The sequence below is a fragment of the Cygnus olor genome, chromosome 1 (genome assembly GCF_009769625.2).
Source record: "Cygnus olor isolate bCygOlo1 chromosome 1, bCygOlo1.pri.v2, whole genome shotgun sequence".
NCBI classification, from domain to species: Eukaryota; Metazoa; Chordata; class Aves; order Anseriformes; family Anatidae; genus Cygnus; species Cygnus olor.
The window spans coordinates 154,985,354-155,013,238 of NC_049169.1; the positions used below are offsets into that span (position 1 = coordinate 154,985,354).

At 38.7% G+C, this 27,885-nt stretch overlaps 1 protein-coding gene across 8 annotated transcripts; it reads right to left on the reverse strand.

Annotated features, from left to right (window-relative positions):
* Positions 1-657: 657 nt before the first annotated feature.
* GPR180 (G protein-coupled receptor 180) lies at positions 658-27,833 on the reverse strand. 8 transcript variants are annotated; one of them, XM_040538739.1, is made up of 10 exons: positions 27,614-27,833; positions 25,307-25,465; positions 22,249-22,380; positions 21,894-22,088; positions 17,533-17,713; positions 17,282-17,331; positions 13,407-13,564; positions 6,892-7,125; positions 6,499-6,576; positions 658-4,817 (listed from the first exon to the last, which is right to left on the reverse strand). In XM_040538739.1, exons 1-10 carry the CDS (start codon positions 27,747-27,749, stop codon positions 4,659-4,661), a joined length of 1,482 nt encoding a protein of 493 aa, XP_040394673.1. In that variant the 5' UTR covers positions 27,750-27,833; the 3' UTR covers positions 658-4,658. The 8 variants fall into 8 exon arrangements, with proteins under 8 accessions (XP_040394673.1, XP_040394682.1, XP_040394719.1 ...); XM_040538748.1 differs by having other exon boundaries at positions 6,934-7,125; positions 27,614-27,791; XM_040538757.1 differs by lacking the exon at positions 658-4,817 and adding an exon at positions 4,897-5,257 and having other exon boundaries at positions 27,614-27,796.
* Positions 27,834-27,885: the final 52 nt, after the last annotated feature.

The window sequence follows — 27,885 nt, forward strand, 5'->3', positions numbered from 1 at the left end:
ATCCCCTGCAGTGCCACTGGTGCTCGGCAAATCCCAGTGAGCTGGTTCAGTGAGCTAAAACCATGGAGAACGAATCTAATTTTTCTTCCTCTGCTGCTGCTACAGGCTGTTTTCTATCGGTTTAACTCCTCGACTCCATCTCCCTTAAGCTGCGAGGTGACAGCCAGTGCCACTGCAAGGGAAGCAACAGCAGCACACAGCTGGGGGACAGGGACAGGGACGCTCTTTGGCAGCAAACAACCCAAATTAGCTGCAATGTCAAACCACACCCTCAGGTCTCTGATGGCTAGGGAGACCAAAGGCATGGTGGAGAGGGCAAAGGAGAGACAGGAAAAGCGTGAAATCAAAACAGACCAAGGATAAAGAGAATACGCATACTAGATGCAAAGTAGGGGCTGGACTGTGAGTGTTGATCGTGGGAACAGATGGAGAGATAGAGAGAGAAATGACACCCATTACGCTCAAAATCATATGTGCGAGAGAGAGGGGAAAGGGGAGGAACAGAGAGTGTGCGGTGGGAGAGGTGGGATTCTGACAGACAGCAAAAGGACCTGTAGAAAAGAATGGTTTAAGAAAAATTAGAATCAAAACTTACTGTTCACTAGAAAATCACAGCCTAGTTGCGTTTCAGTGTGGTTAAAGAATGATCCTTTGAAAAACAGCTTAATATTTTCTTTTAATGTTTGACATTTGCAAGGATCACCTGCCCCTTGTACATTGCATAGTCACACAAAAAGAGTTACAAGGTACAACATAATAATCGGTTTTAGCCAGCCCAGCCAACATTTATAGCAATCTGTAAAAAGTGTCGAGTAGAGGCATGGCATCACACAGAATACACCAGAACCAAATCGGACCAAACAGTCTTCCAGTTCTGTAGAGGACGGAGATGCAAACAAAAAGATTTTGATACCTCTGTGGCTCTCCATTAGCACTGGAACCAGAAAGGAATATTTATTAGGTCTGACTATAAATGTTTGTCTTGTGTGGGAGGTCTTAGTATAGTAATATGTATTAGAAACTTGATATTTTTCCAATCAAGCCTTTCCACTTTCATTTACATATATTTAATTGTAAATATTCATTTTTCCTACCTGAAGCACTTTAAATAAAAGTACAATCAACATACCCTACACGGAATGGGAGCGAATAGCTTAGGGGATGAGCTCGAGCATTGTTCCAACCTCTACATCACTGGTTCCAATCCAGCCCGGGTCGGGAGCCATGCAAGATTACCACTCCTCACAGCGTGTGGGGGGTCTCGTAGGCTGAATTGGTGATCTCACTTTCATCCCTTCTGAACAACGATCCTCCCCCCAACCAATAAATCAGAATTGACACTAACTGGCATCTGTGCCAGTAGAAAAGGCGATGACTGGCAAGGAAACGTCCTCTCATGCATTGAAGTGAATTTCTTCACAGCACAAACAACTTCGGTTTGCAATCTTGTCAATGTATACTTATCTTTTCCAAGCACTGAAACTCACAGACAATGGAATTAGTATACCCTCTATCTGCAACTTTATTTAAAACAGAACCACGCGATGCACAAAAACTAACAAGTACGAAGCTGCCATTCAACCCCAGCTAAATAGTTGTGCTCAGCACGGTCAGCAGCTGGTAACGCTGCCTTTACATGCAACGTGTTTCTCTCTCTTTGCAGCGGGCGAGGTGGCAGGGAGTCTGCAAGCTGGCTACAGCCCTCCCGCTGAGAGCTCCCTGGGTCCGCGGCCGCTTTCAGCTGGCACAAAACCATGCCATTTATGCGGTGGGGCTACGGGCATGCTAAAGGAGTGCTTTTGTCCACTGCTGTCATCTGGTGTGTAGCTGAGGTGGGTGCATCATGAGTTGCTCAGATCAGCCAGAGCTGCAGTTTGGCGATACAAAACTTTTTTTTTTTTTTTTGGTGTGTGTGTGTGTGATGGAAAGTACGTTCTAGAAAAAAGAGAAACTTTTTCAGGCAGGATGCACTTACTGAAGACAACTAAAAGAAGCCTGGAAGCTATTCTCCTAAGATGAGGTTATGAAACCAAAACGGTTAAATGGGTCAATATGTGAATAAGCATGAAAAAACCCCACAAGGTTTTATCAATTGGTCTCATTAAAAATGTAAGTTAGGAAGCAGGGAGAATTTCACATATTCAAACCATTCTTCAGGCAGTAAACTTCAAGCCAGAATATAGGTAAGCAAGAAGTTTTGTAAATAGGTCATATTTGAAGACTCCAGCCACCCCACCCCCGTGGATATCATGTACCGAATTAACTGACATCTTGAATATTACCACAGTCATACTGACCTACTGCTACAGCATGCGTTAGTGATTTAATAATGTAACATTGGTGGATGTTGGTCATGAAAGAACTCTAACAGACCTGAGCAGAAATGCATGTCCGTGGTACAGCTTACCATGAGAAAGTGATACCTAATTGCTACAGTTACATTAATAGTAAAATCAAAATTTTATTTTCAAATCATTGGATTCAACGCCAGACTAAGAGGATAATGTTACCTGTTGACTTACGAGGCAATCTGGAAAAGATTAAGAGACAACATCTGATGCTTTATATTTATACCCAGATGAACTATGAATTCTGAATTCATTTTATGAATTGTTGTAGAGTATACTTAAAAGGTGAAATTAAGATATCATTTACCTTAACACTGACAGACTGAAGTCAGAGGGACTACAGGAAGTAAGGAAGTACTTCTGGAGAATAAAATAAATAGAGTGTCTATTCTGAAAGTCACATGCAATTTTTCTGCATAGGTTAAAACTTTTATCATGACAGATCATAAACTATAAAGTAGCTCTTGTGTCTATCAGAAAATTCTATTTTATGTGTGAATTTCATGTCTTATACATGAGGACAGATAGAACTCTTCTACTGCATTATTGGAGACTTATCAAAAACAGGATGCTTTTTTCTTGAGAAGATGAAAAGTACAGAGATAAGCAGGGAAATAAAGACTGAAGTTTTAACCAATAATATTTTTGTGTGGTTATCAGAGGAATGTAATAATTAATCTTTTAATCACTCTGAAGATTGTGTGAAATCATAATATCTCATCTTTTCCAGCCTCAACCTGCCATTCTTGATCTGAATTACAAACAATAAGAAAGGAGATGATTTAATGAGCAACTCTGTCATGTTGCCATTTTGCCTTAGTCAAAGGCAAATGTCTACTTTCACCTCTAAACTGAAATGGAATAGACTTATGTTTCAACTATGCTCACAGCTGAGGCAAACATGAATGGAAAAGTTAGGGCTATTTTAAAGCTAGAACCCTGGTGTCTTCACATTTTCAAAGAGGCGTAATTAAATACATACTATTACGAAGAAACAATCATTTGTTTACTAGAAAATAAAATCGGTGTTGTGAAGAAACACACTTGTACGGCGAGAAATCTAAAATATGAAAAATAATAAAGTAAATCCCAAAAGAACAATTGCAGTCACAATGGTAATAGGTATGTTCTTATTATGAAGGAAAAAATGTCAGCATGATTTCATCATACTCAATAAATAGGCACTTCAATAAAGTATATATTTACACTGGCTTTCTGAATGCTAGGGCATCACAAAGTAGTATGGCTTTATTACAATGGATGGAAGATGGCAACTACTTAGAACCCAGTGCCAACATGGATTATAACAAATCCAGTGAGTATTTTGTTTTTCAATTATTCATAGAAAATTTAATCCTGATTAAGTATCCTTGGGCAGGAATTCATGGGTAGTTGATGACTGAAACCAACATTTATTTGAAATGCTTCTGTTAATTTAATCTGTGTATATGGCTTAATTATGATTGAATCCTCAATGTAAGAGAAATGAATTATATCAGGATTAAAATTCTAGTACCACATCACCCATTCCATTTTCTTTGCCCTTTTTTTTGTGAGCCTGCTGTTTTAATTACCTTTATGTTGCTATATCTTCTAAGCCTCAAATATTGTTTAGAACTTTACTGGGTGAAATTTTTAGTTACATTTATTTCAAAAAAAGGAAAATATAAACTCTATTTTCATTCCCATTAAAATTCTAACCAATATGAACAGTAATTGCGAAAAATGCTTTTCTTTTACACCAATACTAAAGAAAAATTTCCCACGGTTAGTTGTAAACATTTATACACGTTCTTAGTGGACTCTCCCTCTTTTGTTTCCCCTTCTTTTATCCCTATACATAAAATGTATTTTTTTCTAAAGCACAAAAATAAAAGAACTTGTATTCGTCGTTACGCATCACACCAATTTCACAACTGGCCTATTTCAGACTTGTTTGAGCTTGTCGACATTTTAAGAACTGCATTTTATAAGACCTTCAAACTTAGTATTGATATAAAGTAGGGATATTTTTTGGGGCTGTGAATGGGAGAGAAAAGAATTATTGTACTTTTCTGTGACATAGCTCAGCACCACATGCTACCCACGAACCATCTTCAGGAAATCATTCAAATTATGGATTTTTCCCACTCAACAATATTTGTAACAGATTAATCTAAGGACTGTGTCAGACCAAAGGTCTGTGAAGTGCTCTGATATCACCAACCAGTTTTCCAGTGAAACCGATGTATCACATACCTGTGACAAAAATACCTGTATATTTGGGTCATTATTGCACATTTATTACATAATGTATTCTTCCTAAACATCTCAGAAGTGATGTCGATTTTTATGTCCAGAGGATACTGTTAGTGGCAATGTCACTGCTGATAGTGAAGACACTTCCCAATATAGACTATGAGAAAGAAAAAGTCTGTAGAGGATAACCATGGAGATGCACTGACAGAGGATAACACCTATGGTAATAATCTAAAGACAAAAAACAGAAGAAGGGAAAAAGTAAGTGAAAACCAAATGCAAATACATTTCTGCCAGCACACTATATAAATGCTTGAAGTTTAACTTTAAACCTTTTAATGCTGCTGCAGTTACAAAAGATCTGAATGTGAACCTCAGGTCCAGGATTCACGCTCTCACACCTGGATGTTTTTGAATCTGTAGATAGCCCTGGGCAAGTCACATAACCCCTTCTGGCAGTCTCTGTTCTGGGGAATTTCAGGCTTGCAATTCACCACCCATGCAGTTCCACAAGCAGAGGTGATGTTTAGATATTCTATTCTTACAACAAACAGAGAGGAATAAAAAAAAAAAAAAGCCTGAAAACACTTTGCACTAGTACAGTCATGGAGCTGTGATGGTAGTCATTTATCAGTCTCACTTAGACCTTTTTTCAGAGCAAGTCTCTTGATCTGTAAGAGATGTATAAGGCAGTTCTTATCAAACCCATAAAGGTAACTATTGTTTCTGAGCAAGCAGAAGTCTAAATTGAGGTACAGAGAATCTTTTCAAATACATGTTTTTCTTCCACAAATATGGTATTCATTGATCACGCATTCCTTTATTATATTTAAATGCATTTAAATAATGAAAAACACAGCTAAATTATCATAATGTAGGAACTGGAGTTGCACATAATGGTTGAACTTTCTTAAAATGCAAGAGCAGAGCAAATGTAACCTCCCTTCAAACTCAAACTCTCAAAATATTGCAAAATTTCCTGTACTGATCCCAATTCTAGAGATTGCCCATCCTACCCCAATGATATTTTCATGAATAAACTACTAACAAAGAGACTTTTTGTTGTTCTAAAGGAGTTTTATTTTTCCTCCCAAGATTAATTCTTTACCAAAAAAAAAAAAAAATGAAACACGGTATTTCAGGTATTATATTTTTTAGTAGAATGTTTTCCCCCCTCACATATTCCCCACACAAATAAACGCTTATTTTTTTTTTTTTCTGAAAATATTTGCATACAAATGCACAGATGGTTATAACCATAAAGAAAAGCAGCAAACTCTACCCTGGAATGAAGTAGTCAATCACCCGAGAATAGACGTGCACTTTATCTGAACATGGCAGGCTCCACACACTAGTTCTCTAGTTCCCAACATGTTTAAGCAACCGAGAAACCCAATGAGTCCACTTTTGTTTTTAACTGTTTAGAGCTTACAAACCAAACTACACATTTGGATAGATCTCTTAATCTAAAGAATACAGTTCAGCTACAGGTTCCCTGACCTATTTAGCCACATAAAGCTTTTAAATGCTGAAGACTAAAAAGCAAACAAAAAAAAAATCCACTGATTTATCTTTCTACTAGCTTTGTTAAAAGAATCCCCAAGGTGTTTTTAATTAAAAAGCAAACAAGCAAACAATAAAACAAAACACCCCCTCCACATTTTCCTTTGACTTAACTATCTCCCCACCCCCCCTTAGTCTAGAAATGATTACCCTTAGATGATTCAAACCCAGTATGCCTTTGTAAAATATGACTCACATTAGCATCAATAAGAGCTGTGTGACTAAGACTTTTCAAGTTGCTTTGGGGTCATAAGATTAACAGCCTAAGAGCATGAGTTTGCTAACAAACACTGAACATGAAGAACAACTACTATTCAAATTCCATCTCTTTTATCTTGCCTGTACATACCTTTTCTCTTTGATATTCTCTGAATATTACAGAAACGGTTGCAAGACATGGGTGGCACAAAAACCAGAGAATGCAGGCCTGAAAGAGAAGAAGAGTGTAAGTTATAAAATAACTATACGCCAACTAAGAAGAAAGAGATGACAGTTAGAGGAACTGCATTTACATTTCTGTCTTTTTTATGAATCCATTGTTTAATTTTCAATCAACAGAGTGAAAACCACACAATGAAAGGTGGGATTTCTGTTTAAAAAAGCTCTATACTCCTTGTCAAATTAAAATGACTACTCAGAGTACGATGACAGAGTGCAATTTAATCAAATCAGACACTTAAATATTAACTTTCATATGGAGGAAAACAGTTTAGAGCTTCAGTCGACTGCGTGCCACAATTACTTTTACAGCAAAAGGAATCGGCTTCCATGATGTAACCCATACTTTGGCAAAGGTGATATAGAACTCCCTTTTCAGAGTGCTTCTCTCCACTGTGATGATCTGGTAAAGACCAGCAGCCAGCGACAAAGCTAGGCAAACTCTGAGGCCAATAAGCAGTCCACTTGCTAAGCCATGGTGTGAATGGTAGCTGTGGTGATTAGTATCTTCAAATTGTTCCCAAATTAATAAAAGGCTCTGGAAAATAACAACAACAGCAATGTACATTTAGAAAAAACAAGGTTACATTAAATGCCAATTAACCTTCCCATGACAGATCAAATTATCAGCACAACTGTTCATGGTTTGTTCGTTGGAGACTGCCATGTTACAGAAAATAACCCACAACCTAGGCTGAGTTGCTGCTTTGGCACTACCTATTACTCCAAATGTGACTGGCAGGAACAGGGTTTCATTTCTTGCATTCCGTAACTTTTAGAAAGTTTGACAAGTCAAAGTTTCCCCTCATTTGGGTAGAAGGAATGCAGCATTTTAGCATAAGTTCCAAAATAATCATGTAGTTAAACAGGCAGCCTACTCAGCAGGAAGCCCACTGAAACGATTCCACAGAGCTACAGGGAGGTGTCTCCTTCCACTTGGGATCCGCAACCTGTAAAGCTTGTTTCAAAGGCAGGCGACTACGCCTTTTCTTTCAAAATCCTAACAGGATTCACTTTTCCTTTTAAAGATGGGGAAGTAAGAGGGTGGTGCTGCTGCCCCTTTTATACAATAGCCTAAGGGCTAAAGCATTCACCCAGGTTGAACTTAGATCTCCCACAATTCCCGTCTTTGCCTAAAGGATATCCAACTCGCATCTCCCACCTCCTTGGAGAGAGCCCTAGCTGCCAGGCTATAGGCTGTTCTTGGGTGGGCCACTCTCCACCTCTTCTATTGAAGCCGTGCCATCGTGGAGAAAAGAATTCAGAATCAGCTAGGTCAGAAACTGTGAGCGAGCTTGACTCTGCAAGCAACTGGCTTGGAAACCTCCTAGGGACTACGAAAGGCAGCGTCACAGGTTCCAAATGCTGTTGCAACACCTGGACAAGCACTCCAGCCAACAGATAATACACAGAAGATCGTAATCCTCCTTAACTCCCAGAAAAATCGCATCATCCCCAATTGCTGTAGAATTCAGTGCTGCAGAAGGACTGTGAAAAAGAGTATTGACAAATTTTCTAAAGAAAAACAGACTAGGAAATGCCTATTTTCTGAGTCTTAGTTGAATAGAAAGCTGGCGCCTACTTGTAGAGTTGCATGAAAGTGGGGTCTTGCCGAATAAAACCTTTTCAAGAGTTTGGGAATGTTAACATTACAAATTAGAATACTCATAAAGTTTAGACTCCCAGAAGCATGTAGCAGATGAGTGGCATTTTAAGAACTGAATATACACTGGAATCCAGTCCACCTACTGCAGACATCTAACTTGCACTTAGGTTTCAGGTGTCTAATAAAGCAGGCTTTCTGAAGAAAGGTAGTCAAATTTGATTTATATGAGCAAGGTAGCGCTAAAGGCCTTCAGAAGGAGACATTGTATGCCTCAATTTAGAAATCTAAATTAGTCAGATTCCTTTCTGAGCAAATTCAAAGGCTCTCTAATTACATTAATATCATAAAGACAGAAAGGTTACTGATATAAACTTTTTTTAAAATGTGTAATCCACCTGTGCATTCCAAAGGTGGGTGTCCATGAGTCTCATCAGTTGAGACTAGATTTTTTTTCACTCAGAATATCCTTTGAGAGTACTCTCTCACTTTTTCCTTCTCTTACTCGAGCCATGACACAGTGAGCATGACTGCTGCCACTTCAGTTACTTCTCAACCCCATGGATAGAAAATGGAAAGATGGGAGAGAGAAAAGTGTGAAGCACACATCCCGAACGTCATGGATTAGTAGTAAACCCTCCAGCCAACATTCTTCAAACACTGCTGCCATAACGCTCTGTTTCTGGGCAACTCCAAGCAAACACCTTACAACGATCAAATTACTTGACTGAGAATCCTCTCAAGGACTAGGACTGAAATAAGACTAAACAACTCCTGAAACCTTGAGATAGAGCACAGTGTTTGGTGAAGTTGTGGCTAAAGCACTAGTTTTGGTCTAAAAGTGATGAATTCCCATCACAGAGGCTATTTCAGTTCAGACAGAAAGTGCCCAGGCAACAACAAGGGTTCTACCAATTGCAAAGTCACTGCATTTGTCTACAGAGCACTTTCTTTTTTGTAATTTATGCATGGGAAGAGGCTGTCTTTAACATTCCTGGACTGGACATACACTCTCTAAGAATATTTCAAAAAAAAAAATAATGCATAGAATCTTCCTGAGACTAGCACGCAGCTGGGGCTAAAGAGATACAGACTGACAGAAATGAAGGTCTGATACCACTTAAAGAAGAAATTTTAGGTAGATGCAGGGTTACCTTAACCTTAAAAAACAGAGCTCATGAGGGTTTGAATTTTTCTTAACCTCCCACCAAAAGTAACAGCAAGGAAGGAAGCCACTTTCATGAGAAGATGACAAAGAGCTGGAGTAAAGGAATCATGAGAACAAAGTCCAAATCGTAATGGGAAAATAGCGTCTGACACCATGGTATGCGCTGGACCAGCCCTTTAAATAATGTAAATCGTGCAAACAACCCAGAAATCAGTTGAATAAAGACTGTGTAGTGACAGCAACGTAAGATCACAGAAGTCCAGCTTCCTCCAGCTTCACTAGGTTACTACAATAAGCAGCAGGCAGAATCATCAGAGGCAGAAATGGACCTGTCAGTGCAACACATGAGAAACCTGGAGAAGGTGAACATGTGTCACCGCTCTTCCTATGAGCTGGAACTGTTCTCACTCACTGGGGAAAAGCACTATTCTATAAAATTGGAATCTGTGCCGTGGAGCGTTTCTAGGTTACAACAGATTAGGCGATATGTTCTCAGTGAAGGGAGAGCTCTTACCGACAAACTTGTTCTTGAAGTCAAAATCTCGTTGGTTGGCCATGCCTGAGGAATTGAGGTCATTGAACCCTGACGTCCCTCACCTTATCCACAGAAAGGCACACATCTACTCACTTAGCTGCGATATCAGGAGTAAGATGAAAGAACGCCCAGACACCAACAAGCTCAAGCGGAAATTGGACACATTTTTTTTGTTACCATTGAGCAGAACTACATTTCAGCTCTGGGAAGAAATCTGGGTGAATATCCTAATTGTTATCCAGCAGAACAACTCTTGCTCAGGCTGTCTATGAAAGAACTGGATGAGCTGGGTAGGTGCACAACTGAAGAGCTGACTCACACTAGCTATGTCCAACATTAAAGTCCAACTGCTTCTTTGTTAAATAAAGGAGAATGACCATCTTCTTGTTTACATAATGCACTGTTCGAAATGCCTGAGAGCACCTTTACATAGTTCTGACTTATCTTGGTACTCCAGTGGACACCATTGCCCAGTCTTGGTCTCCCTCAAGCTGCTGGGAAGACTGTTTGCTCCGGTCATCATCTTGATCTTCCAGTTATACAAGTCGGACCTCCACATCTGCACAATGAAGAACCAGACAGTTGTCTCTTTTGTCAGAAGGAAACAATTACGGTCGAACCCCTTCTCCTCCTTGCTATGCCAACACTGACTGCATGGCAAGATAACATATCAATCTCCAGCAAGAGCAGGTTCACATGGGACTGATCATCACAGAAAGATAAGGGGAAGGGGGAAGCAAAAGGGAAATTAAAAGTGGCAGCAAGGCAAGGCAGATGAACTAGCTGCTCCAAACCATATCTAGTACTTGGGTATCCGGTGTCATGAACTTCAGCACAGTAAAACATGTTTCAGATCTGAGGTCAGAGGCAGAGTTCATTCTGAGCACACCTTTCGGGACATAGCTAAGAACCCCTGTGAAGCATGGCTTCTTGTGCATTAAGATTCCGTGTGCATTTTGATCACAGCCCTGAAAGCTGAAACTGTTCAGTTCTATGTGATAGGAAAAGCTTGTCATCAGTAAAAAGTTTTGAACAAGGTTTGTGCCTCAGCAACAAAGAGTGGGATCTTTAATGAATACAGAGTGGCCTGGGAATCTTTTGTTCTGAGGATGAACAAACACACACACACACACACACAAAGAACAAGTTAACCCAAGGGGAGACGATAAATGGCAGGCTTGTCCCTCCCTTTGAGATGCTACCTCTTCATAGCCACAATGACCACAAGAGATTTGCAGGCTAGGTGGCAATGTCCACCCTACACGGATGGCAACCAGTAAACACAGCCCAGGAAATTGCTGGTGTTTGTGAAAGAACAAAAGGAAAGAATTAATACTGTCAATACAAATAGGAAAAAAAAAAAGGGCAAGTAATGCTGAGTAATTTGAGCTAACTGCAGAAAAGCAGAGTCAGATAGTTTGCCAGTCAAAAATGCATGTAAGCTCAGGAATAAAATGGTTTCCCAGGCTGTCTAGTTGCTTTGCCTCCCTGGTGATAAGATGAGGGCAGGTATTGTAGAACATCAATAAAACTAACATGGTTCGATCTCAATCTGCTGCTTTAAGGTAACACAGGTGATTTCCAGTACCCTCCACAACAGTCCTGAGAACATCGCTGATGGCCCACATAAGTCTGTCCAGTCTCTGAATGGGGAAAAGCTACCTCTCCCATAAGAATTTCTGGGGAAGAGCAGGTTGGAAAGGAGGTTGTTCTAGGTTTTTATCATTAAAAGTGCTCATTGTCTGCCCTGTTACAGCAGGTCTGATACATCAATCTAGACCAGTGAACAATAGACTGATCCAGAGAATGAAATCTTGAGGCCACCACCTTTGATGGGGCCCGGGATCTGCTCCCCTGAGCTCAACAACCAAATTTGCTATTAAGGAGAAGAAAACTAGCAGAAATTTATATGTACTGAACTGTGTGATGGAAAACACCCTCTCCAGAAAGGCTAAGGATACTCTTGGTGTTGGGGAAACTTTGCTGGAGACAGCAGACAGTGAGATGGACTGCAGAACCACCCAGGCAATGACATACTCTGACATCCATACTCTGTTCCTACAAGGCTCCTCCCAAATGTGATGTTCCCAATGGTACTGAGAAGGGAGATGTGGTAGAGATGTTCCTTCATGGTGAAAAATAAGGCAGCCAACTCTGTACCAATCCTCCAGTGGTGCTCAAATAGCCAATGTAAATATATCATGGACCAGTACTGGAAGCAGAATATATATATATGATGCCTGCCCCATTTTTTACCACAACTAAAAAAAGATCAAGCTGATGATACCGAGTGCCCTTTCTATGTATAGTAAAAAGGAAACAACAACAAAACTTTCCAGTCTCAAGTGACAGAGCACTAACACACCCATATGCATGTACCAGTGGAGAAGCATGAATAAAGTTAAATACTTTAGAAGTCTTCTTTACTACCCGCATGTAAAATTTCTGGTGCTAGACGGGTGTCAAAGTAAGGTGGAATGAACCTATCTTTAAATTTCAACAGTCCCATTGACCTTAATAGGCTTTGGTTTATATTCTTAATTAGCAAGAATACTGTCAGCTCCCAGCTACTCTTAATGTTTTAGCAGTCCACTTATTTAGTTTGGAAGCAACACTAATTACAGACATTACTCAAATGGCACAAACTCTTTAGTATAATCTCTTCCTCATTACTGTCTCCAGTTTCTCCCTGTTCTTCTCTTTCTTCGTGGCTTTCAAATCCTCTTGTCTTTATGCTGTGATTTAAAAACATTTGTTTACAAAAGACACCACCAGGGTTGGATGATCTCCATTACAATTTACTTTTAAGTTACTGGTTTACTTGACTTTCTAATTTATATTAATAGAAAATATTTGAATGAAATTATGTGTCAGACCATTTGTATATTTGCAAGAACAATTCTGCACATGAACCTTTCAAGAATTGCCTTTAATTGATTGAAAAGACCATTACACATTCGGTTTGAGTGGTTCCAAGAAAAGGACAGAGTCTCAACTTTTTTTGGTGACAGGAAGATTGCTGTGAGAATTTCTCTCATCCTTCCTCCCATGCTGCTTGTCGTCAACCCCAATGTTGTAGTTCACAAACTCCCACTTGTACTGACTACAGCTATTTATAGGATGACACTACAAATCAAATTGGTAAAATGATTGTGCTGAAATATCTCCTTTTTATTTTTCCCCCTTTCAATCTAGATCATTCCACTGATCTTGTTTACAGTATAATACTATGAACAACTGGCACAACCTGGAGTTTGAAAAACTGTGGGAACTTCTTAAGTGGTTTTACTGCTGAACAAAAACATACTGTGGAGCTACACCTTAAATTGTTAAAGTAAAGAGGAGGTGTTGCTACCTATTAGACATACGGGGTGCACATTATGCTGTGGGTTTTTTTTTTCCCCAGTCTTGATACTCCCTCCCTCATAAAATATTGAAATTAGTTGGTTCACAGTTCTGTCATACTTAATAGCAGCTGTATATTTCAGTATAAGAATTAATATAAATACAAACCTGTGTAACAACAACTACTACAGCAATGCCAGTAGATGCTGGAGTGGAATCCCATTGAAGAGGTCTGCTATGAGATTTCTTCATTCTGCCTATTGTCCAACCCATGCACAGACTCAACAATAAATATAGCATTTGTATCTGAGAGACTATGTCACACACTATTGAAAACAAAAGGAAAATATATAGGGTCACAACAGAAAAAAAATATTTTTTTTTCTACAACCAAAAGAAACATTCTATATACCTGCAAATACAGAACAATCATTTATGCCTTGGTATCACCTTTATTCATGATCTTCACAAACAGTTTGACTAGCTGATGTTGCTTTGCTAGAAAATATGGATTTTTTGACCATTTTTAAATGACTAAAGCTTTCCTCTCCTTATGCTGCAATTCTGCAATGACATGGGCAGAGTGCCACATCCTTCCAAATCCCACTCCTGTTGTGTCAAAGAAGTCTAGGCTCAGGAGTCCACCTGCATGAATAGACTTATAAATGCCACATGACTAAAATCATATGTATGTTAATCACACTGCAAATATGAGACATGATGAAAGGAACTCCCTTCTTCATTCCACAAAACTTTTGTTCAAAAATCAGACAGTGGCATTGTACTTTAAATTAATTGCGTTTTGTCTTAAGGATAGAGTAGCTTGCAATAGAAAGCACAAATATTTAGGACAAATTCCACACTCAGATACTTAAAGGGGAAAACATAATGACTAACCCTAGCACAAACTTTATTTGGAGCAATAATCTGTCTGTATTTCATTTCATTAAATGCAAACTCCCTTTGCCTCGTTTCACTGTGTCCATTCTTTTGGCTCTGTTTGGGAACAATTAACACATACTCCATGAAGTTACATTCTTAATCAGCGTCTCAAACTTGTGTTTGAAGCTGTATCCGAATAAAGAACACTTCAAGCTAGAATATATTAAAATCTTTATTTTTCAACCTTGCTGAAATACTACTGACATTAGAAAGAACTGAAGATTTCTTCCGGAGTGTTGTTAGCTTTAGAATCAAGTTTCTGGCTGAAGCTTACTGGAAGATTTTAAAGTTGGTGCATGGACTTGAATGTAAACTGGCTCACTGTACTAATGCAGCAGAGATGTATAAGCAGCTTGAGAAATTAGTTCTCACATTATGTAAATTTCAAATTTGTTACAGAAATTAGAGATGGGCACTACACACTTTTTTTGTTCACTTGATTAATATTTTAGTTCATTTAAATTTGTTCTGTACTTGACGTTTCCACTTACATTATCAGATATAAGAGAAATATTTCTACATCACAAAAGTAAAGCTTCTATTTTTATGAAGCAACTGGAATGTATTAACAAATAAACGTACTTCAACATTACTAGAAATATTGCAATACAAAATGCCGCTCCTGTACAGAAATTAATACACACACAAGTGATGCGTATCAAATGAAGATCAGCTACTGTATTTCCCTGATTGTCAGAAGTACTAGCAAAATATGGATATAAAACAGATTTAAACATATTACTCATGGGATACATTTGGTATTCTCATGCTTTATATAGTTACATACTTAAAACATATTCAGGCACCTTTGTCATTTAGGAAATGTCAAGAGCCTTTAGTAAATACAGACTTTAATAAAATGAACTGGCACTGTTTTGTGACAAAATGATCTTGGAATTATTTTACAGTGCTAGCTATGGAGGCATAGTACTCCCTGGAAAAAACTTCTGCGAGCTCAAGGCATGCCAAACCAGTGTCACGAATCCAAGCTAGAGAAGTGACTGAACAAATCTGGATACTCTAGAGAGCATTCATTCACTCATTTTATTTTCTGTCACTCCTTAAGATAACCTTCCCTGTAAGTTATAGCCAGACATCATCTCTCAGTCATGCCTTGCATACAGACATTGCTCTGCTTAAGCGTGGCAACAAAGCAACTGGATTCCCAGACAAAATGGTGTAAGACAAATTTTCAGTACAGGTTTTAGTCTTTAGTACCACATACATCTTGCTTAAAAGCAAGAAGAGGCTTTACGGTGGAGCAAAATTTTGAAAACAACAATTTTATGATATCCAGGATCGGTGTAAGGCCACATGCTACTGAACTGGTATCAAATTTGTCTGATTTCACCATATATATATATATTTATATATACACTTATAAAGCACCTATCACCATATTGATAAACGTTCTTTGGAACCACTCTGATGGCGGGGGTAGAATAGGAGTTGGCCTGAACATCTTTTTCAGCTGTTCAACAGATACATTATTATTTGACTTCTCACATTTCGATCTTATCAAAAGTTAAAGCATCACTATTTGAGATGTTTTTGTATGCCAGAATTATTCATGTGATTTATGTGATTATATGATTGACTTAGGTGGTAAATTCAACTTAGTGTCAGGTTTTCATATATGGAAAAGATTAAATAACGGTGGAAAAAGAATAATTGCTCAATGTAGTATCTGGACAGGTTTCCAGAAGAAATTCTGACCCCACTGAAGTTAATGAAAATTTTATCATTTAACTAGGATTTCTGATCCTATGCAGGAAAAAATGGTAGCACTTTCCACTTCCATGCTATACTTGCTATCAGCTGTCCTTCAGAACTGCAATTGACACTGAAGCTTTCCACAATTCCTTCTGCTTTCTTGCTGTTTAGGGAACCACAGATTTTAAAAACAGCGGGAAACTCTTTTAGCTGAATCACTCAAATTCAGATATTGACTCAAAAATACTAATTTATTTTTAGTAACCTTCGTTTAAAGCAAATAATAGTGTGGTTTTCACCACAATACATACACAGAAAATCTAAGATGCAGCTATTTTCTCTGAAGTTCTGGTTGTGTAGTTAACACTGAATTTCTCAGCAGGGAGGAGTTATGACTACCTCCATATTCTCCACTTAATTTCATTTCAGAAGATCAGAAGACAAGACGGAAGATTTATTAACACAGTTGCTGGAAAGGCTGCAAAGACTTGCTAACTCAAACGTTTAAAACAAGAAGCAGTGTCAATTACTGTGGTGCCAAGTGCCATCAAGAGGCTGTTAATTCCAACTGCAAGTTTCTAAACGAACTCTCTGAAGGGAAATATTTTTCTATATAGGTTGCTACTCTCCAATGCTATCGCACTATCACAGTACTACTTTCTTGAGGTGCTTCAAAAGCCCAATAAAAAAGGCAATGTATTAGCTTAGAAAGGATCATCCAATGCCTCAAATGTAAATTACGTGAAAGAGGGGAAAAAAAAAAGAGGCAACAAAGCAACATTAGATCCTGAAGAATCCAGCAAGAATAAACTAGTGCATTTTGGCATTTTAGGTATGGATGTTATAAGAATTCAGTTTCAATGAGAGCTCAGAATATCTATACAGAGTGGAGAAGAGTACTTGGGCAACATCGATTTTTTACATAAGCATTTTTGCATCACTTTAATTACATCACTTGTGCTGTAAAACACTTTTTCATTATAATCCACATTAAATTTGCAAATAAAATGACACACTCCTTAAAATGTGATAAAGTTTCCCAAAAAGCTTCAGCACTCTAGATCATGCAAACTCCACAAAACTCTTCGACATACTGAAAGTTTTACTCACGTGATAGGTATGTATTTAAGTATTTGTAGGATGGAATGTTAAGACAATAAAATCCTTTAAAAAATCCTAAGCAATGTTATGATTATAGAGCTTTAAATACATTTATTATAAGCATCCAGATTAAATCCTGTTTTTCAGAAGAGTAACTTAGAGTATTTCATGTTAAAAATCCAGCGATACGGTGCAAGATAATAATACAGTCCAACAAGACCATTCATTAGTGTATTATACAGATTAATGTGTAGGAGTACATAAAAACAGCAGACAAGCATACTCACATTCTGCCAGAGTTCCCATAAAAGGTGCTCCTATTCCATCCTTAGAATAACTGACAAAAGAATAGAAGATGATCTTTTTGAGTGAGTCTTAAATTTGTGTTCTCTCTTATAAGTACATTTAGGCAATGATGTAGATCTAAAAAGTTAGTCCTATCTTTTGTCACAATCTGCACATGAAAGACCACGTACTGATCTTTAAAATAGCACATCCTTCTAGTCTTAAGATTGAAAGCAAATATAAGCAGAGATACCTTGAGAAATGGAGGTAGTTGGCAAAAGCTGAACCAGCCTGCAACAACAATGCAATTGACAGCACCTTTAGTACAGTATGCATAGGTCCACGCTTCTTAATTGTTTGCCATAGGGACTGTGCATATATGCAAGCAGTTAAGAAGTATGCTAGAACAAGCAGGAAAAAGAATTCATGTAATCCTGTGGGGGGGAAAAAAAACAACTTAGTTTTTATAAAGAAAGGCTATTACTAGTAGTAAATAACTAAAAGCAAGATATGTTATTTATATAATCACTAGGGAATTCTAAGTAATTGTCAAGCAAAAGTGATAGTAAAGCGAAAATATGTAAATCCTAGCCTATTTTATCCAAGAAAGTCAGTGACTTCTTCAGACAGCTGACTGTCATTATCACTGACGAAGTATTTTTTATTCAACAATACTTTTTCTGAGTGTAGGAGAGATTCTGTTCAAATACAGATTGGCATATAGTTTCTTGATAAACAGAAAATAATTGTAGCCCATTTGATCAGACACATATTAGATGACTCATTTTTAGCTATTTTTTTTTTTGCTTCACTTTTTGAAGGCAGTCTGAGATGAGAGAAACCCGGGACCATCCTATCTACTTAACCACTGGGTGTCACTCTTCCTCCACATAAAGCAGCTATTCCAAGAAACACAGTTGACCAAGATTGAAAACTTTTAGAAAAAGAAAAATAGCACAAGGAAAATGAAGTGGACTTTTTTTTTGCGCCAATCTAAAAAAATGTGCAAAGTTTTTGATATTTACAAAACTGAAGTAGTCTGATTTTCAGTCTAGCAGGAGTTTCATAAGATGCTTCCCTGAAAACCTGGATCCTGATTTTTTTTTTTTTCCTGTTGTCTGGAAACAGAAAAGCTACCAGAGGGTCAAAAGGCCATTGAGCCATAAGCAAAAATGGGTAAACAGGAGTTTTGCACTGAAAACTTCTGCTTTCCTTCTCCAGCCTTCTTTGAAACTATGTGGTGTCCACAGAATCAGATTTTGCTTCCGGCAAAGCAACTCCGCTAAAAACTTTCAATCAGCTCCAACCAGAGACGAGAAATAGAACAATTAAACATATTTCAATATCTATGTTGAAGAACTTTAGAACTAGATGAGTTCTGAGTAGCTGCTAGTAATATAACTTCTACAGCTTGGACATTCTGTATGTATATACAGTGAAATGGTAAATAAAGCCTATAAGGTAATATAATTAATGACTGACAGAAAACCCCACATATTTTAGATCAAGTCTCTTATTCTTCTTTTCACTTTTTATCTGTCTGCTACAGATGACACCCACTGAGGTTGGCAAGGATTCTGTAGATACGTTATTTCTCACCACAATGATTGGGTACACCTTGAAAATTCTTTAGGAAAAAAAAAGTTCAGTTTATTAAAACATACTTTCACTAAAACAGTTAGGATAGAAAGCTCTTTGCCACAAAAGAGAAACTGTGAATGACTGGCTTGACAGCAAAAGGATTTGAGAGAAACCTGCACTGAAATATAACTGATAAAAAAAAACAACAGAAGTTATTTTTAACTTTTTCTTTTTTAAATAGTTTCCTGACTTCTAAATCACCTAGAGTTGGGGAGAGACTCTTGGGGACAAGAGCATGTTTTATTGGAGGGTTTGGGTAATTAATTCTGAGTGAGACATTTTCTTCAGAAAAGTTAACAAAGTTAAAAAAGAAACGTAACTGTAAAATGATCATAGCAGGAGGGTACTGGACACTGTCTTCAGTACCTCTGCTTTTTACATTTTTTTCAGATCCCAGGGTAGATTTAGATTAGACATCAGGAAGACATTCTTCACTATGGTTGTGGTGAGGCACTGGCACAGGCTGCCCAGAGAAGCTGTGGATGCCCCATCCCTGGAGGTGTTCAAGGCCAGGCTGGATGGGGCTTTGGGCAACCTGGTCTGGTGGGAGGTGTCCCTGCCCATGGCAGGGGGGTTGGAACTAGATCTTTAAGGTTCAACCCAAATGATTCTGGGATTCTATGACATAGAAAATAAAACATATGTATGTTAATTTCAAGTACCTAACTTCCAAATTCTGTTTACCTGGCCAGCTGTCTTTAGAAATGCTAGATTCCACTACTAGTGCTAGATTCTACTACTAGTGGAATCTATGTCTTATGTAAAAAAACCCTACCATATAAAATAATAGAAGACTACCTGCTAGGGACTGGAAACCAGGCCTCCTTCACTCTCAAGGCAAAGATCCTACTCTGAAGGTTACAGTTTCAAGTTCTTTACTATACTTTCCTAATAGTCCACTTAATTTTTGAGAACTCTATGTGGCAGGGACACAACTTTATTAACTAAAGTGAAAGGTGACCTAACTGGAACCATCTGTAATTATGCAGTTTTTAGTCCCCTCAAGGAAAAAAAAAACAAAACAAAACCAAAACAAAGCAAAACAATCAAACAAACAGAAAACAAAAAAAAATTCACCAAGAAATGAACCTGGATCTCTTCTCTGACATACTAATGTTCTAAGCTGCATACTTTCAGGGGAAAAAGGACAAAAATTATTCCCTAGAGATGCATGAGAGAGAGAGAGAAGAAATCCTCCTCAGTCCTTTGAAAAGTCATAGAATACCCTGAGTTGGAAGGGACCCATAAGGATCATTGAGTCCAACACCTGGCACCACACAGGTCTGCCCAAAAATTCAGACCATGTGACTAAGTGCACAGTCCAAACGCCTCATAAATTCAGACAGGCTTGGTGCAGTGACTACTTCCCTGGGGAGCCTGTTCCAATGCGCAACAACCCAATGTCTACAAAAGTAGACATAGGCAAGTCTTTTCAGAATTCATAACAGTGTTGCTGGTTTTCATTCTGAATTAACAAAGGTGTTCATTTGCAACCATGGAAGACATGGCATGCACATCTCAACCTATTTACTCCATGGTGGCTCTAAATACCTGCACCCAACTCATTTCCACAGAATCACAGAATGGCTCAGGCTGGAAGGGACCTCTGGAAATCATCTGGTCTAACCCCCTGCCAAGCAGGGTCACCAATGGTACATTGCACAGGATCACATCCAGATGGGTTTTGAATATCTCCAGAGAAGACGACTTCTAGATTTAGACATCTCCTTGCTCAGCATGGAAGCTTTTCAGAGTTCTGCTTTGCAGTGCTCAGAGACTTCATAAAAAATTAGTGCAGAGCTGAGATGTCTCCCTAGGAGGTCTGTACACCACTTAAAGGCCACGTGGTATCTTATATTGTGTTGTCTCTCAATTTAGCAAAAGAATGCTACTGGTACTTTTGAGAGTGAATTAACTTTGAATTCACATCTGGATACAAAATTCACTAAATAAAAACCACAAACCATGTTTGCAGAGTAAGAAGCTGATTAAGAAGTTAAAGAGCTTGATCAATATATAAGTCTAGAAAAACAGGCGATTAGCAGTGCTGCTTCCTTACAGATTGCTCTGAATGTTTCAGTGTGAAGATTTTCCTCCCTTCCTAAAGGAAGCTGCCTTTCTTCCCTCTACATTCTCCTGAGACTAAGAATGACAACAGAGAACACAATTTTCAGCACTACAGTTAGGCTAGATCTGGGTACGTAGGCTAAATCTGTGTATGAAGGCAGACTAAACATATTCTTCCCATTCAACAGACTAAGTCAGTGTCACGTGGACTCGGCCTCCCAGAGCAGCAAAGCTAAGCACTGCAACAAAGCACACATCGGGTTGATTTGAATGACCAAATTGTCATAAAAATTGATATACATATTTCTTCAGCTGCTGTCTTGAGTCACTTCTAGGTGTTTTTTTTTTCTTTGCAGGTGTAGAGATTTGAATTTGCATTTCTTCAATAAAAAATTTGGACTGCCAATCATCTCATCCAGTCTTGCAGCCTGTGAATAATGTACTTGGAAAGACCCAGACAGTGAACTGAAGTTGTACCGGCAAAATGTTTACGTCGCACATAAACTCATATTGCACAGAATCAAATTTTACAAATTTCATCTAAGGAATTCCACAAATTAAAGAAATTTGTTAAAATCAGGTATTCAATTTACAATCAAGTGGAAGCTTACAATTTCTATAGGGAAACGACAACTATCAGCAAAGATATGAATACAATCTTTCCTTGTTTACTACATTTGCCATTAGGCAAGTTTTGGCAAGTCACTCTAGAGAAAGGGAAGGATTTTTCTGTAATGCCAGGAAATGAATCAAAGTTTACTCTTCTTTGAGAAAGTCAAATTTAAAGTAAGAGACTCTGCTATTCATTCCCCAGTGTCATGTTTTTGCAAGCACAGTAGGTACCAATTCGTTTGGCTGATCAGATCCTTAACTTATTAATCTAATTTTAAGAAAAAAAAATCTTACCAGATTCCCCTGCGCTAAAGTGATCTAATGGATTCCCTTCTGCATCTGGGTTTAGTAAGACCATTTCAAACTGAATATCCTCGGTTTCAGAATAATTCTCTTCGCAGGTAAACTTGTCTACATAAAACACATACCATGTTTCCGGATAAGGAATCTGGGACACTGTCAGATTTTGCTCTGTGTGGTTCACAGTCACTTTGGAAGAAAACAAACAAACAGAGTAGATACTTGTTTAGCTTGTTTTTAGAAAACTCATCTTCAAATAAAGATAAAATTTAAATATACATCATCATTTACGTATTATAAACTACAAACAGTACAAAACAGTTTTTGTTTTGAAAGCAAACCACAACACCCGAGAGCAGACTTCCATCCTCAGCTGAGGTTTCAAGTAGGTGCAGCCAGGCGTTGGTGAGGTTGCGCACCGTATTCCTTTTCTCAGCTTTTGGGTTTGCTGGGACAGCTCCATTCCACCAGAAGCCACTAACTGCAAATAGTGCACACCATTTTTAGTGTATTTCCACCCTCCTGTACAGTATCACTGGAACTCTAGCTATTTTGTATTCACCAACAGACACTTATTCAGTATGAAAAATACATTTGTGAAATTTACTCTGCTCAGTTTTCAAAGGCATTTAGAGCATAGAACAGGTACAGCCATATGCACAATTTGTAAAATTGGTGTGCATGCCTTAAAGGTACATATTTTACAGCAACTTCACATATTTTTACAGCATCTTCCCCAAACTGACATAGACAATTTCAATTATTTCAATTGACACTCAAGTATTGAGACCACTGTCTGAAAAAAAAAAAAAAAAGCATATTTCAAATCAATTATGTTTAAAACCAACTATGTAGGACTGAAAAGTTTCATCTTACTTCTGATATTACCACTATTTTTCCTAAAAGCAACTGTTAACTAATACACAATCTCTCCAAAGTAAACATTTGCTGCAAATGAAGTTTGTGGCTCTGTACGTTTGAATGAAACTACAAGAACTGTACACTGACTACTGAATTAATTAATCAGTGTAACAGCGATCATTGCTAATCCGCTTAACCATAAATGAAAGCCATTTCTATAGTAGAAATAATAATACAATTACTGGACTGTTGATGAATTCGTTTGAATAGTTTATAAGATGACAGGGGCTAAGGACAAGGAAAAAGTTTGTAAGGATTCTTCAAAACAAGCTGCTTTTATGCAAAGTTTTTTTCCGTAAGAAAAAGCTGCAAACATATTCACAAAACAATCCTTAGCAAACTCATTATCCTTAAACCTTTTTCGACGAAATTTAGAACTAATTTCTAACTTGAAGCCTACCTGCGAAAAACATTTATGCAATTTAAGTAAAATTGTTTCAAGTTCAAGGAGTTATTTTCTGTTCTTTGAAAGCATGAACTGATAATCAACAGTTGAATCCAGCAAGAAACAGATGACGCGTCCCTCTGCAGCAACTGTCATGAAATACTCATTTGGACAACACATGAAGCAGACCAAAAAAAAAAAAAACATTCTGAAAAAGGCAGTTGCTTTGTGGAACACATGCTTAATATTGGGTACATTTCAGAGCTGTGTATCTTACTAAGCAAATATACAACGTGAAGCAGCTCCCTTCAAAAATGCAACCTTTGTAAAAAGGCAAATTAAGGATTTCATATGCTGCTTAATTAAAAAGAAAGTTAGATGGCAGTTGAAAAGGGCGGCTCTACTCTCCATCTGTACTCTCAGCTGAGATCTGGTACAGCCTTATTTGCACCAAGACTAGAGATCACACAGTACGTTTAATCAGTTTTCCATCAAATCTGCAAGCTAACTCACAGGATATGAAGCAAGCTAAAATAAAAATGTAATTGATTTTGCCCAAGATCAGCAAACAGATCCAACTCACCCTGTGGTCATGTGATTCCTACACACAGTAGAAAACAGCGAATACATTGCTGGGACAGACAGGAGTGAAGGACCAACTGCTGGTCTTTTCAGCAGCACTTCATGCTTAGCTCAGCTCAAGTGTAAGGGAACTACATCCTTAGAAGTGACATCTGTATAAGATTTCGTAATGGCAATGCTCCACGACATCAATTAGTTACTCTAGGGATTCTGACTGCACAGAGGAAATATATTTAAAAGAGAAGCTGCATTCACTTGAGATTATTAAATTTAATTTCTCAAAGGAAAAATCACGCTTTAAATAGGCTTTGTAATATTATGATCAACAAATGGTGCAAAAATTGTTTTTGTGCGTTTGTCCGCCAGTTACATAAATGAAAACTTCAGCGTTTCACTTTCTTGTACATTTAGGTAGGTACTCAAATTAAGCATTATCCTGGTTAGCACATATTTAATATTAAAACGTGTCTAATGTTTTGTACATCAAAGTTTGAGAGTTTGTGCTATCACACAAATGAAAATAATTTTGTTTTCTTGTCTTTGAAAAATGTAATTTTCCATGGAATTGAGAACAGTAGCCTCCTGACAAATAAGAGGTGTTCCTCCATAAACAAAAGACAAGAGGCTAATCTATACACTCTGTACTGGTATAATTATAAATCCCAGTATTTATGACATTTAAATGGGAGATTCAGTGATGAATATCAAATTACAAAACGAAAGAGTGAAAGAACATTAAATGATGATATAGGCAAGTTGTAAAATAAGGCAGCATTACTCAGACAAATTAATTTTTGAAGATGACCTTACAGACAGAAATGAAAACAAAACAAAAGTAATGATCACGGTGTTGGGAAAGGGGAAGAAGAAAAAAAGAACAGAGGAAAAAGATTTTACTCTTTTACTGTGTATTTGGGCTATATACTCCCATCTTACAGGCATTCACTTCAGAGTTTTAGAAGTAACTACAGCAGGTTTCATTGGTTGGCCTCTACTTTTTTTTTCATTCTATTGCAAGGAAAGTGATAATTCAAACTGCGTATCTGACTTTCTCAACAATTTACATATTCTAACTACTTCAGTTTCATCTTACTACAGTATTCTTTGCACATTTTAACATAATCTTTTTAAGGAAAAGTTTGAGGTTTATAAAAAAAAAAAAAAAGACTTTTACTCCAAGTCTCTGTATTGAATGAGTAAATGAAAACTTCAACCAAACGTGAATCTTTGAGTTGTGTGCAAATGGGAGCACCAGACTAGAACCTGAAGTTCAACTGTTTGCACTAAAGTCATTGTTTGTCAAGGACTGTTCATTTTCCATTGATATACTAAATCACAACTTGCAAACAAAGTCTTCTGAAACAATGCAAACAAAGCAATTGCATTCCTTGTATCCGTTTTTAATTACAGAAGGTTGAAGTCCTGCTTTTACTTAAGTTGATGCAAAGTCCAAATTCACTGAAACACTGGGGTTCTAAACACACACTTAATTCATAAGGAGAGCAAAGCAGTAACTCACTTGTCAGTTGAGCTTTAGAGAATTTCTCTGTACAGCTGTGGTCTTGGATACTGTTCTGCAGCTTCAGCCATTCCTGTGCTTGAAACAGGTGAAGTCTAGCTTCTTTTGTCACAGCTACTGCTACGTTGTTGATTCTGACACACAGAACAGCATGGTCACCTTGATATTTAAAAAATAAAATCAACTACTCTGCCTTGATGACAATTACACAAACAAAAAGCTAACACAGCAGAGATTTTTAAATAAGTAACACCACTTTAAAAAGCTTCACTTTATTTCTAAAACTTTTACCACTACTTCCCATAAATGTCTGTAAGCTTTCACAAACAATTTCTATTCATCTCAGTAATACAAAATTGCATGCACAATTCTCTATAACGGTACCTACGCAAACTTTCAACACAACCCAGATGTCATTAACTTTCTCTACTTGAAACAGTTCCCTCCCCCTTTTTTTTTAAAAAAAATTCCAGCTAATCTTTTTTTTTTCCTTCATCCCATCTCTATTTTTATACACTTCCATGGCATGATTACAAGCATCATAGAGTAGCTCTCGAGTCTAATACCAGAAGAACTGGAGTAAATGGATCTTCATGTTACTGACTGATTAGAGCTAAAACACTTGATTATCAAACTAATTGATACAAACATATTCACAAAGACAACCAAACTTCAAGTGCTCTCTACTATGTCAGTCTACCTATAGGCCGCATCTTGGCATAGTGAAATAATTTAGCCATTTTAGAACTAGCTCATTTGACATTACTTATTTTGTCTGGCAGTTCTATGAACCTCAAAGTCATTCAGAGAAATTCTTTCATTAGATATTGCTATGGACTTCTTTAATGTAACAGTATCCTAAATAAAAATACAGGACTTAACAGAGAAGAAAAAAAAAAAACAATCAGCACCGCAAGAGTCCAAATTTACTCCAATTTAAGCAAGTTTGGTATGTCTTTTAAACTGTCAGAACAACCTTCTTTCCCACCTAACCCAGGCAACACCTGGACGTGCAGCTAGACTATACCATCAGCTTCAAATAAGCTCTGCCAGGAAGGTTTGCCTATTAAGAGCAAGATAGCAGTTCTACAATAAATCCCCCCAAAAGGCTATCTCCTGGGATCTGTAAAACGTTATATGGACAACAGTTTACCTAAGACACTAATAAAAGACTTTGAAAAACAGCAGGTTCTATAAAATCTCCCATGGCTTCACTGAGATCCCCCAAAATGAATAGTAGTAAATATCCATACAGAAGTATTTCTAAGGAAGGATGTAACATCAACTCACATAATAAATTATAACCGAACACCTAAAACTCTCATCTTGAGTCTTAATTGTGCCCCTCTACTCTGCCTTTGTGAGGCCACACCTGGAGTACTGTGTCCAGGTCTGGAGCTCCCAGCAGAAAAAGGGTGTGGGTCCAGAGGAGGGCCACAAGGATGCTCAGAGGGCTGGAGCACCTCTCCTACAGAGGAAGGCTGAAAAGAGAAGGCTCTGGGGGGACCTCGCAGCAACCTTTCAGTACTTGGAGGGGACTTATAAAAAAGATGGAGAGCAACTATTTACTCAATCACATATTGACAGGATGACGGGGAATGGTTTTAAACTAAAAGGGGAGAGATTTAGATTAGAGGTTAGGAGGAAATTCTTCACTGTGAGGGTGGTGAGGCACTGTCACAGGCTGCCCAGAGAAGCTGTGGGTGCCCCATCCCTGGAGGTGTTCAAGACCAGGCTGGATGGGGCTTTGGGCAGCCTGGTCTGGTGGGAGGTGTCCCTGCCCATGGCAGGGGGTTGGGAGGGGGCGTTTAAGGTCCCTTCCAACCGAGGCCATTCTACGATTTTCTCAGATTTAAGCAACGCCTTTTTTTCTTTTGAACTATTTAGATTACTTCTACATTTATCTTCTAGGACAGCGATAACGAACCGCTCTCAAATCACTCCGCGAGCAGTCCCCACCCTACCTCTCTCCCTCTCCTCGTTCAGCGTCGAAAGGTCGCGCCGCAACCCTCCTCGCCTCTGACTTTTCCCTCACCTCAGCGGCTTTCCTCCCGCAAACACCCATCCCCCGACCTGGGGGGCTGCCCGCGTAACCACCACAAGCGGTACATTCACAGCAGGTTTCCGAGCAGCCCGCAAAACCACTTTGCCACGAAGGGAAGAAAAGAAAGAGCCGAAGCCACCGAAACACCCAGCGACGTGCACCGCCCCAACGCCTCTAACGGCTCTAACGGCCCTAACGGCCGCTCGCCTCCGACGTGGCGCCGCTCCCCCCCTCCCCCCCCATTCACCCTTAGGGGCTCCTACCGTGGAACTGGAAGCGCGCCAGGGGCCGCCAGGGCTGCAGGCGGGCGGCGGCGCTGACAAAGCCGCCCCGCAGCGTCTTGCCCCAAGCGCAGCCCCAGCAGCAGGCGCACAGCGCCCACAGCAGCCGCCACCGCATCGCCCCGACCCGTCACGTGGCCTCCCCCCAGCCACCGCGCGGCCGCGCCCTCCCTCCTCCGTCCCCGCCCCACCGCCTCTGGCCGCGCCCCTCCGGGTTCTCCCCGTTTACCTACGTGGCGGTTGCCGGGTTCCGC

Coding starts and splice junctions, on each gene's coding strand:
- GPR180 (XM_040538739.1), bottom strand. CDS start 27,749: ATGCGGTGGCGGCTGCTGTGGGCGCTGTGCGCCTGCTGCTGGGGCTGC. Junction 22,089..22,248: donor GGATGGAAGTCTGCTCTCGG/GTGTTGTGGTTT, acceptor TTTCTTCCAAAG/TGACTGTGAACCACACAGAG. Junction 17,332..17,532: donor AACTACCTCCATTTCTCAAG/GTATCTCTGCTT, acceptor TTCTTTTGTCAG/TTATTCTAAGGATGGAATAG.